This window comes from Rhea americana, unplaced genomic scaffold (assembly GCF_003343005.1).
Source record: "Rhea americana isolate MKP2758 unplaced genomic scaffold, rheAme1 scaffold_48, whole genome shotgun sequence".
Taxonomy (NCBI): Eukaryota; Metazoa; Chordata; class Aves; order Rheiformes; family Rheidae; genus Rhea; species Rhea americana.
Window position 1 is genome coordinate 2,175,989 of NW_028186623.1, and position 11,723 is coordinate 2,187,711.

Consider the following 11,723-nt stretch of genomic DNA (forward strand, 5'->3'; position numbering starts at 1 on the left):
CAGAGTGCCAGTATAAAGAGGGTTCACTGCATCCTCATTTCCCCTCTCTTCCCGCAGACCTTGCCTTCCCACGGCAGTCACGTGCCTTGGCCTGCCCCTCGCTCAAGAAGTGTGCGTCTGAGCCGGATCGAGGGGCAGAGTCCTTGCGCACGCTGCAGTGTGTTGCAATCCTATTGCAAAGCTCCAGCACTTTCCCGCGGACTCTGCACTGCAGTGCTACGTTTCCCTCCTGGCACTTTTTATTTCCATTTCTAGGCTGTGCAGTCCCCGGCTTACAGCACTGTTCTCAGCACATCCAACACAGCTGAGATGTGCTGCGCCTCTCTGCTTCGGTGTGTGCCCCTTAACGCACTGTGCTCTCCAAGGATGGACTAAATTGGGCTATCTGTCCTYATCTGCTCCAACTGCCACTGCTCTGCAGGGCCCTGGCTGCTTGTGTCTGGAGGTGGCAGAGGCAAGGAGCTTGACCTGGGCTTTCTGCAACACCTCCCAAAGCCCCTGGAGGAAAATGGAGGTTGGGCACCTGACTGCCACTACATCTCACGTGCCACCAACATTGTTTTCCAGCATAGAGTCCAAGATTGAGACTCTCTGATGGGAGAAACAGCAACTTTATCTGTGACACTATTCAACCTTTATGTACCAAACTCAGCTAACTGCACAGACCAGCAGCTGCTCACAGCCCAAGCACACAGCCAGGCATCTCAGGCAGAGSTACAAAACCAGTGCTCACATCGTTGCTATCTGAAGTTTGAGAGTACTGACAAATGCTCTAGTCAGACCAGCGCTAGCCCTGGAATGCAAAGGCAGCAGAGATGCCCCCATGGCTGCTAGGGACAGGGAAGAGAAGGAGAGCCACCACTTACCTGTACTGGACACGCCAGCAATGTTACTGGGCTCGCTGATAAGATCCTGCATGACTGCTAGGACCCGGAACTCGTACCAGGTGTCCTGAAACAGCAAGCATATCCATCAGATCCTGCCACCACTATCTCCCCTCCAAGCGCCTCTGCTGAGCTAACCCAGCTCAAAAAGGCAGCCCTGAAAGGCACTCCAGAGCTGCAGGCCAGACTGTGTGATGCCGAGCCACCTCAGGAGCTGTGGGGCAGGCAGCCACTGCTCACCTGGGACAAGTCCTTGGCAAAAAACTCGCTCTCGGTCCCTAGGATGCCATCATCCAGGATCTCCCACCTCTCCCCGACACGAAACTCCATAATGTAGCGGTCGATGGGAAAGCTGTGGTTAGCAGGAGGAAGCCATGACAAGAGGACGCCTTGCTGTGTCCGGTTGGCTGTTAGGCACCTCGGTGGGGTAACCAACACCAGAGGCTCTGGAGTTGTTACAGGGAATGCTAGAGAAGATGGGGACAGAGACACCATTGAGGTGGGCATAAGGAGAGAGCAGAGGATGTCATCCCTCCTTAGATCTGTAGCCATGGACTTATCTCCCCACCTGCGCTTTTGCACAACAGCTTTTTGTAACCCCACGCAGTCTCCAGCAAGGTTTGTGGGCAAATCTGCACAGAAGGAGCATGCTAGGAACCTTTCAGAGCTCTCCCACAAGGCCTGGCATCSGCCCACTTAGACCACCACTGTAGCGGCTGTTCCTACCCTCCAGGAGTTTCAGACATTTCCCAGGCAAGAGTTCTCTTATCTCAGAGACACAGAAGTGGCCTTCCAAAAGGGGGGAAATAAAAATGTAAYGATGCTAAGAAAGAGAGGACAGTGTTAGAAAACCTCCTCCTTCTTCTGACCTATGTCTAAGAGTGCCCCAAGGCAGGCACCCAATACAAGGCCTTCTTGTGATGGCTCCTGTTCAGAGATGCATATGAGTGATCGTGTGCTCTATTAATAACTCCTGACCCAAGTTTCACTTAAGAAGGAGCTGAAAAGTTACTGGTATCAGGGCACAGCTCTCCTGAACTGCCTCTTGGGACAAGCTTTCTGTAGTATAATGCACGCAAGRTCCACAAACTTCATCCAAGACACTCCATGAACTATCCCCCACGGGGCCAGCAAAGACTGCTGCTGCACTGCCATCTCCATCCCCAGCAGAAGGGGCACACAGGCCAAGCCACATGGCCATACCTCTTCTCACCACCCAGTCTCCCCGCGCCTCCGCTCTACAGCCCTCCTGAATCCTTCTTCCCCTCCTTCCCATTGACCCAACCTACCTAGAGTGTTCACAGTGACCACCTCACTGAAGGAGCTGGTGCCCAGCTTGTTTTGAGCCAAGACACTGAACTGGTATGCCGTCTCCGGTTCTAAGGTATCCACCACTAGCCAACTGGAACCAGCTGGTACAGGAAGAGACAGCCAGTCATGGGGTCCAAACTGYGCTCTCTTCACCCTGCCAACAAGAGAGGTGGGAACATCTCCTYAGGAAAGGTGCCTTTGATAGCAAGGACGCAGAGTCAAAGTTAACTTCTCAAGCAATAATGGAGCTCTCYTGATAGATGGTTTGGTCTCATACCAGCAATGCGCGCGAACATGGTGCTGACGCTCGCCATCCAACAGCTGGCACCATGACTGGCTCAGGCGAGGTGCAACAAGGACTGCTGGGCAGGGAGYAAGTCCTCGCAGCTCCACTCTACGCCAGGTAGCCATGTTTTGGCTCATACTGACACTGCTGCCAGCCCCGATCCCCACCCCCACTTCAACACATGCAGCCTTAGAGCAGTCATGGACAAAATCAATGCCAGTAGGCCAGCTCTGATGGCTATTTCTGTCAGATCCCGAAACAAAAGTGCAAGTTTCTTATTYTCATTCCTGTGAGGGCTGCAAAGATGACAGATGAAGCAGGAGATGAAACCTTTTCTCAATTGTACCTCAGCAGTAGAATCAAGCTCCTAAGTCAGAGCCAAATTTTCCCTTAACCGTATCCTTGCATGTGCAATTCCACAGGAGACAGTTAATGGAGTCACCATTTTAGCCATATTTGAAAGACAGGTCACTTCCTCACAAAGCTAACTGTGCAACTCGGGGTTTGAGCTAGTCTACAGTCAAACTCCCCACAGCCCCACTCAGATGCAAGAAAGGAAGAAAGGAGGCCTAAGCCACACAGGGTGAACATAACGCCTGGAAACATCCCGCTGCCCTCCCAGCACGCACAACTGTGCATCCGCTTCCTCACATCATAACCGCACAGGGAACAGCACGGTGGGGCAAGACCCTCATGTCTCAAAGCAGCGTCACTGCATCGCAACGGTATTGCAAATATTGGTCAGCTCCTTGCTCATATTAGACAGATACACTCCAGGGAATCCTAGCCCTCAGCTGCAGTCTTCAGTGGTGTTCACAGAGGATTTTGGAAGAATCACTGCAGAAGGATTGTTCTGGATAGATATGTAGGCGTACCTATAGCCACAAGTACTCTTCCAGGTAAATCCACCACGTAGGAAGTACGAGATGGAGAAAAGAAATAATGCCGCTGTAACGGGAGCAAAAGGTGAGGCAGTAAAAGCAGCAGCAAGCTATGAAAACAAGCAAGTTGGAACTGAGCCATGCATGTGCAGAGTGGCTTGACCAAACAGGACCGAGTCGTGGAAATGGCTGTGGGCAGGAAGGAGGCTTCATATTCAACACTGCTCCCAGACAGGACTACAGCTCCCAGGATCCCCCGCCGCTGAGCACTGCTYGGCGCAAGCTCCCCCGAGGCGTTTAACCCCGCTGCCTTTGCAGCCCCGTGTCCGACCGCTGCCTCCGGCTCTATGCCGTCAGGCTCAGCAGGGCAGCTAAGCAACGGGAACGGTCTGACGCTGGGGAGAGCAGATAAACGCAACGCTTGTCACCGTCAGGCATGTGACGTAGCTCTTCCAAGGAGAGCACGCGCATGCTGACGGGATGCTCCGGCTGCCCTTCCCGGGGTGAGTTCGCCCTGGGAACGGGAGCTGCTTTGTAGCATTGCTGCCAACCAGAGAAGCACGTGGACTCCACAGGAGCTGAAGAGCATCCTATTACCACAGCAGGGAGGAAAACACACGACCTTCAGCTGGCCAGATTTCCAGGCAGCACTAGCTGAAGTTGAAAGAGTTGAGGCTGGCACAGGCAAGAGGACACCAGGCAAGGGAACCGCAGCTCTGCTGTTACCCTTTGCACTCACCCAGCACCACATCCCAGCCTCCCTATTGCCCTGTCCCTTCTCCTGCACTGGACAGTCCCATGGACCGGTACAACCCTGTGGTCAGTACAAGACGGGACTCGCTTTTCTTCTCCTAGATCCCCACAGCACCTTGAAAGTTTCCTATTGCCAGGCTGACAGACACCCCCTCTCCATCCCCACCCACCCTGCTGCTGGCTGGCCTCTCATTTTGATGGGGTCTGGAAGAAATGGGAGCAGGAAGAAAGGAAACCCTGACAGCAAGRGGGGGCTGCAAAAGGAGTGAGCCAGAGCAGCAGATGACATCTCCTTCCAAGGTGAGAATGTCTCAACAGCAAGGAGACTTAATCCCTCCTTCCCAAGGACATGTTCATCAGATGCAGCTATGCAAGCTCTGCGCTGCTGTCTGTTCCCTCTTTCAGTCAGGCTGTGCTCTCTCCCTCATTCTTCTCTTCTGCTCTCTCAATTTCTTCTTCTTTCTATCTCCTGTCCTTTGTCTCCCGACACAATTATCCAGCCCCGAGTCAGCGAGCACTGTGCCTGGTCTCAGTCTGAAGCAGAGCAGAATTCATTATGGGCAGCATGCATCTAATCTCCACTCTATCAGCAGACTCCATCTGGGCAAATTAAAGAACGGAAGGAAAGAAAGAGAGCGAGAAGAAAGCCTGAAGAAGTGGGGGAGGATGTAAGGCCTGGCCTGAGAAAGGAAAGTCACCATCCCTTTCACATTTCAAAGCATGGTTCTTCCAAGGAGAAAGAGAAGCACAGCAAGTGCAGAGCCCAGAGAACATCCTGGACTTGTAGCAACATTTCAGCCCTCTCAAATGTGCTGTTTGCTTTACTAAGGGGCAAACTACCACGACTGCAAAGGGACTAAACCCTCACAAGTCTCTCAGGCCCAGATCGTCAGCCTCAGCAGCTGGTTGTAAACTCCAGGAGGTTTAATAACCTCCAGGGAGCCACCAAGCAGGAAGGAGTCATTTCTACTTAGTCACACTTCTTCAGGATGTGCTTTACAGACCGCATTTTCCACCCTCTCCTTGGCTGCTAAGCTTCATAAACAGTTTATCTTGAAATTAGATGCCAGAGGCAAAGCTACATGAATGCAAAGTGTCTCCCTTGTGCAAAAAGCAGCGTAAGGTGTGCTGGGGCAGACAGATGTAGCAGCTAGCACTAAAGGGGAGGCAACCTGGGAGACTGCAGACCTACATAGCAAACACCTGCGGGGTCCAGAGGTTGCCAACCGTGCTCGCGGGYGCATCTCAGATGCCCCAGCAGCAGCAGTAAGCGGGAGTGCAATGAGGTGTCCCCATGGTAGCTCATCTGAGCTCAGCACCGGGGGGAGAGGAGCCACAGAAACCAGCATGGCGCCAGCTTCCCCCTCCACCCACCCCGAGATGACAGGGCTCAACCCCACAACGCTCGAGTTGGCGTTGATGCGGCTGTTGGCAGAGGTAAAGTCCCGCAGCATCAACAGCTCTAATCCCACCGACTGGCGCGCTGGCACAGAGCCAGGCAACGCTGCCCCTACCACCTCCCACCACCCTCCACAACGGCGCTGCCCCACTGCTAGCAGCTCAGGTTGAAYAGGAAGGAAAAGAAGCAGAGAGCAAAGCATGCCGGGATGACTCACAGAGGGCCGTACCAAACTGAGAAAGTCTGCTCGTATCCGCCGTCGTAGCCGGGCTCCCAGGAGACGTTGGCAGAGGTCATGGCAACCACAACATGCACACCGGTTGGGGCATGAGGGCTTGTGCCTGCGGGAGAGAGCGCGGTTGGCGGCGAGAGAAACAACACAGCAAAGCCGCGTTCTGCACAGCTGCGCAAGGTGAGGATGAGACTGCCAGGGCCACCACAGCCCAGACATACTGCAACAGGTTTGCTCCTAGCCAGGAATCAAGGACACTCCTCTTCCACAAAGGAAATATCTTTCCTATCTGGAATTTCTGCTAGAAACATCAATAGCACAAGCTGTGCCCCCCCCCACCCCACCTCTGCTCTTGGCCCCACCAAGGACCGGGTCATCTTGACTCTGCCCGAGGCACCACTGGAGATGTGCCACGCAGAGGCATGCTGGCTAAAGGGGAATAGGCTGCTGCACACTTGCCTCCCCTCAAAATGCACAAGAACAGATTTCACACCACCTGCGACACCAGCAGACCAGACCTTCAAGCCTTAAAGCAAGCTCTGTCCCTTGTATGCTTCAGCAGGGGAGAGACGGCCTTGGCCAGCAAGGAGAGGAGCCCTGCAGTCTGCAGGGGATGTGGCCACAACAAAATAGCACCACCTGAGGGTGACATTCAAGGAAGCATGGCTTTTCACAGGAAGCATCCCTGATTTGTGCCTTTCTGACACAGTCCGGGGCAAARGCACCCAGGAGCACACGTCTCCCGCAGCAGGAGCGGGCGAGCCCTGAGCTCCACGGCCCCCCAGCCCCCGGCCGCCCATACCTACAACTGTAAGATGAGTGCTGGCAGTAATGCTTGCGACGACGTTGGTGGCGACGCACTCCCACTCGCCGTGGTCGTCCTTGCCGAGGGAGCGGATCTGCAGGGTGCCGCCGGGCAGCGTGTTGTGCTTGCTCCTGCTGGGCTTCCCTACCTTGGGCAAGGAGCAGGGAGAGCAGAGCAACAGAGAAAAACATGACTCAGAAGCACACCGTGCAGCAGCGGAAGGCAGTAGCGCTTGGTCTAGGCTATCTGCAGGGTCTAAAGGAYACCACCAGGCACTAGCAAAGGCTCTAATCTCTCTAGTCACTGCAAGGCAGCAAGTTTCCCCATTGGCAGTAAAATCTGACTCAGAAGACATGAACAGAAGACATGCCAAATAGAGGCCGATGCTCACAACTCAAACGTGAGCAAGAAACCCCAATATGCTCGTCAGGATGCCAAACCCTTTGTAAGGATCTGACTTGGGTCTTTCAGTACCCAAAGCTGAAACCGCCATCACTGCAGGGGAACACAAAATCCCTCTATCAGCACCTYTTTTGGGGGCAGTAGGAAAGCAAGCAGTTGTCCCTGGTGCCAGCTACTAGAGGGGAATACGATCACACAGGGCCGATGCTCAACATCGGTCACGTTCCAGGTCCCCGGCACCGGCTGCCCACAGCAAACTCTCTCCCCRGCTAGGAGATCTGGGAGGACCTGGGAGAATCGCGTGTGTAAAGGTGCCTGAAGAGCTCACAAGTCGAGCGGAAAGATGGATCGTGTAACAGCTCATGTTTATGCCCATTATGTGAAGCTGCACAAATCCCACGTTGCTCCGAGCCCTTTCTCGGCTGTTCATGCATGGATTGCCGCTGACCAGCTCCTGGGACCCGGAGTGCCTGCAAACTCACTCCTCTTACAGGAGCAGCAGGGGAATTAACAGGTGTGGGGGATTATCGGTGCCAAAGTTAAAGTCTTCCAGAGACAGGTTGGCTTTCACAAGGCTGATGGGTAGCAAGAGAGCTTTGCTCTTTTCCTGGGAAATTTGGCTTAGCCTAAGTCAGCCCTGACTGAAATCACAGGACAGATAAGCCCAGGTGTCATTACAAGGGAAACAGGCCCAGAAGGCACATGAGAGGTTGAAAAGAAACCTAAATCAGAAAAAAATYGTCAGAAAGAGAAAGGAAAAAGATGGATAAAAAGACTAAAACATTAACAAGTTTCAGGTAGGTCACTTGCAACCTGGGCAAGTCACTGTTTGCCGAACACTGGTTAGGCAGCGCGGCTAGCGGACACTGCATGGGGCACCGCACGGACCAAGGACGGTGCACGCTGGGCCCAGTCCGCCAGCGCCCGGCAGGGCATCGCCGTGCCTGTCCCTCGGGAGCCGCTCTGCGCCGCTCCTGCATCTCGGGGTGACGCAGCGCAGCATCGTTCTGCTGAGCGGGTGGTCTGGGACCCTCCACCTGCCGGCCCCTGTGAGGGGGCAAGGTGGACAGGAGGCTTGGAGAGAACAGTCGGACATAGGGGCCAAAGGGGTTCCCAAGCACGGTGGCTTTCACACCGCACCCRTGAAGACTGGCAAAGGGAGGACTGGAGGCAGGTACGGGCAGAAGGGAGAGCCCAGGTTGGGAGGCACCACTATACCAGTGCTGCTGGTGGGTACAAATGGGAGCAGGAGAGAGCTCCCAGGAGCCAACCCCCAGCTCCRGACCGTGAGGCTGGCCAAGCAGGAACGCTTGGCTCGGGAATACTCCCAGAGCTGCTATCACAAACCCACCCTGGGCCTCGGCAGCTCAGCCTTCGGGTTCAAGCACAACGCTGAGTGTCGCAAGGGTGCTGCAGCTGAGGGGCTCCAGACCAGGTTATTCCCCAGCGACACGGGTCATGCCAGGCCCTACTCCGTTCTACAGAAAGGAACGGCTTGAAACTTTTTCCCAGTCCAGCATTAAACATAACTCGTGGGTGTTCATGGCTTCTTCCTAGGATCTTCGAACTCACAGGGCAACCAAACAGCCACWGAGCAACACCCCCCTTCCAGAAGCGTGGCTGAGACCCACGGTGGTGACCCCTAGACRTCACCGGCAGGTGTGCAACACTACTGCACAGAACGGTCTGCGCTGCAAGAACGGCGCCGCCGAAGCGGCCACGTCCCACCGGCAGTGGTGCAGCAGGAGGGCCAGGAAGATGAGGAGGGTGTCCTGCGAGCGAGGAAGAGGAGCGGGGCCAGGCTGGAGCAGTGCTCAGCTTTGCAGAGGCTACTGTGACGGTTTCATGGCATTAAATATGCTTTCCTTTTTTATGGTTGGTTTTGTCGTCGCCGCAAGCCGGGCTTCCCCCACCCACCTGCGGGACGGGATGGCAGTGGCTCAGCCCAAAGCGAAGCAGCTGTACCTGCAGTTTGTTCTTACCGGGACAGAGTGTGGCTTCTCTGTCTGCAATATTCATCAAAAGCCAAAGGCACTGCAGATTTGTCTGGCAGGCCGGGTACCTTTCTCCAGGCGATGATAGGAAAGGGGTCTCCCGCAGCAGCACAAGGAATCAACAGCTCCCTCCCTGCCTCCTGTCTGTACTCCCAGCCTGGTAGCACCGTGAAATAGGGGGGGTCCTGTAGCCAAGGGAAAAGGCAAGGAGCATCAGCCCACGCCGCCTGCCGCTCCCGCCTCCAGCAGCCAACGGCCGTCTGCTTCACTCGACCAAAACGCGCCCCTCGCAAATGAAACCSCTCACTGGCTTGGGGAAAGTTGCACTGTTGTAGGAAAACAGGCATTAAYGAAGTTTCATGTCACACCAAGTTATATGCTTTGGAGGGGAAGTTTTCTCCAAAAAGCTGCTCTGCTAGGGTTTCTTCTATAAATTTTAAGGAGGTAAACAGGAAAAAAGCCACCCACATCGCATCAGACAGCAACATGATTTAATCAAATCTGCAAACATTTGAGTGTATGTGTGTATTTATGAGGAGGTTTACAAAGCTTCATCACGTGAACCTCAGCAATAAAGCACTGATCACCGCAGCTCACGAGCATGTATCTTTTTGTTCAGGGGAACAAAGGCAGCAGCTCCTGCCTAACAGCGCCCATCACCACCACGTGCSCCTCGAGCTGAGCATTCACACAGAAGCCCATCCAGAACCTCTAGAGCTTGAATCGTAGTCACCCAAATCTTCTGCTAACCCAAACCCACCTCAGCAGTCCTTAACATTTTGTTGGCAAAAAGGTACTGCCGGGGATGCGAATAACGGTTCCTCAAACTAGCCATGGTGCRGCACGGAAGCCTTGGACTCAGCACAACACGCTGGAAGCAGCGCATACTGCCTTGCCTGGTCTGGGCAGTGTTTCCTAAGCTGGCTCCCACACCCCTTCACTGCTACTTGCTGGTGGACTTCTTCCAAACGAGCTTTTTGCCCCCCAAATCATGGCCTTTTCACAGCAAGCCCTGCAGAGGAGCTGAGCTTTGCTGACGCTCTCCAGGCCTGCTGCAAATCTGCCTGCGAAGAGCAAACAGCCGGCTCTGCTGCTGATCGGTGGTAGGCCTATACGGCATTCAAAGGTGCGACTGCAGCACAGGTAGGCTTTCCTCCACTCGCTCTAGCACAGCTAAAAATAGCACCAGCGATGCAGCAGCACAGGCTTGTGCACCAGCCAGCCGCAGAGACCGCGGCAGGCTCGCCCAGCCCGCGCTGYGCCGCCGCTTCTCCGTGGTATTTGCAGCTGCGCTAGAGTCCGGTCAGAAAGGGTTTGCCTGTCCATGTGGCCAGCACACCTCTGACTGCAGCAYAGACCCACCTGCATGCTCAAACACCTGCTACTGCCATTGCAAGGGGGCTCCAGGTCCTGCATTTGTCTTTCTCAGCACGGACATGAAAGGCAAGGCTCACAGGGAAAGGGAATRTGTTTTGACTGAGCTGAGTCATGCAGGTGGAAAAAACAGACAAGTTTGAGGGCACCTAACCCCTTCTTCATGAGCACTTAGAAAAGCAAAGTAAAACCCTCAATTTCTGCACAAAATCAGAAAACTAAGTGACATGAAAAATATTCCTCCACCTTGGCAGTGTTGTACTGAATGGGAAGCCTGAACTAGCAACACATGCATATTAAAATTCATGTTAAAAATACCCCTCCTGGCTACAAAACAAACCGCTTTGCTGGCTGCAGAGCAATGATTTTTACCAGGAACGTTACCTTCAGTACCAGTCGGGCAGGGGGAGACTGGCCCATCGTACCCAGGGCGTTATAAGGCACGCAGGTGTAAGTGCCGAGAGCGTCTTCGGTTGCCTCCTCTATTCGGATTGACCCATCTTCCAGCAGGTTCCAGCCAGAATACTACAGCGGTAAGAGAGATGGAGTTGACATGCATCCAGCACACAACAGTTCATTTTTCTTTCAGACAATCTCAACGTCCTAAGCCCCAGTTGGCTGTTACGTCTCTAGGAGACRCCTAAATCCCTTGCAAGCGTCAAGTTCAGCTTCCAGTGTCCAACCCATCTCCAAGTCAGCTCAATTGTGGAAAGAGGAAAAGCAGACGAGATCAAGCTGTCCAAATGCAGACCTCATGCAGCRAGGAAATCCCCATTTCAGCTCCGTGTCCACTCTTCTATTTAATGAGGACAAATAGGTAGGTCTAAGGTGTGATTCATCCCACCCAGAGGAAAACGCCTCAGCTGAAAGGGAAAATTGCTTCCTGGAAGTAATTCTCTTCCCATTGACTGTAAGAGCTGCCTAGCAGGCTAGACCTCAGTACAGACATCAACACTCAAGAGGTCTAAAATTAGGCAAGACAAATCCCACCCACGGAGTCTGCACCAGGCGCAACATCTGCCAGGCTCAGCATCAGCGCCACGCGTGGGGCGAGCTCGAGCAGACGCCCCGCWGCCACGTCAGTCGGGGAGGCGAGAGCTGGAGATGCAGCGCCCGTCTCGGGGTGGGAACGGAGCCCTTGTCTACCCCACTCCTCCCCGCAGGGCTCAGCCTTCCCRGGAAGGGTTTCTCCCCTGGGTCCAAGGGGATTTAGGGCAGCCAGCTTGAGTCACCTCATTTGCTCCCATATTTAACAGCATGGTTCACCCTGCTGCTAACCTTCCTCTGCATACAGGGTCAGGCTTCTTYGAGTAGCCTGAAAGATTTTAAACAGTGCCCACCATAACCTAGGTAAAATTCATGCCTAAAGCCCTTAAACCCCCCCCCTTTTTTTTTTTTTTTT

The 11,723-nt window shown here is 54.1% G+C and overlaps 1 protein-coding gene across 1 annotated transcript in view; it reads right to left on the bottom strand.

Moving 5' to 3' along the window:
• IGSF9B (immunoglobulin superfamily member 9B) overlaps window positions 1–11,723 on the bottom strand; it is a 51,171-nt gene that overhangs the window by 15,974 nt on the left and 23,474 nt on the right. The window contains exons 9-15 of the mRNA XM_085316790.1: window positions 10,706–10,846; window positions 9,016–9,132; window positions 6,549–6,699; window positions 5,732–5,855; window positions 2,174–2,349; window positions 1,125–1,351; window positions 867–951 (exon numbers count right to left, since the gene is read on the bottom strand). Coding sequence (XP_085172916.1) covers window positions 867–951; window positions 1,125–1,351; window positions 2,174–2,349; window positions 5,732–5,855; window positions 6,549–6,699; window positions 9,016–9,132; window positions 10,706–10,846 — 1,021 coding nt within the window. The remainder of the gene's footprint in view (window positions 1–866; window positions 952–1,124; window positions 1,352–2,173; window positions 2,350–5,731; window positions 5,856–6,548; window positions 6,700–9,015; window positions 9,133–10,705; window positions 10,847–11,723) is intronic.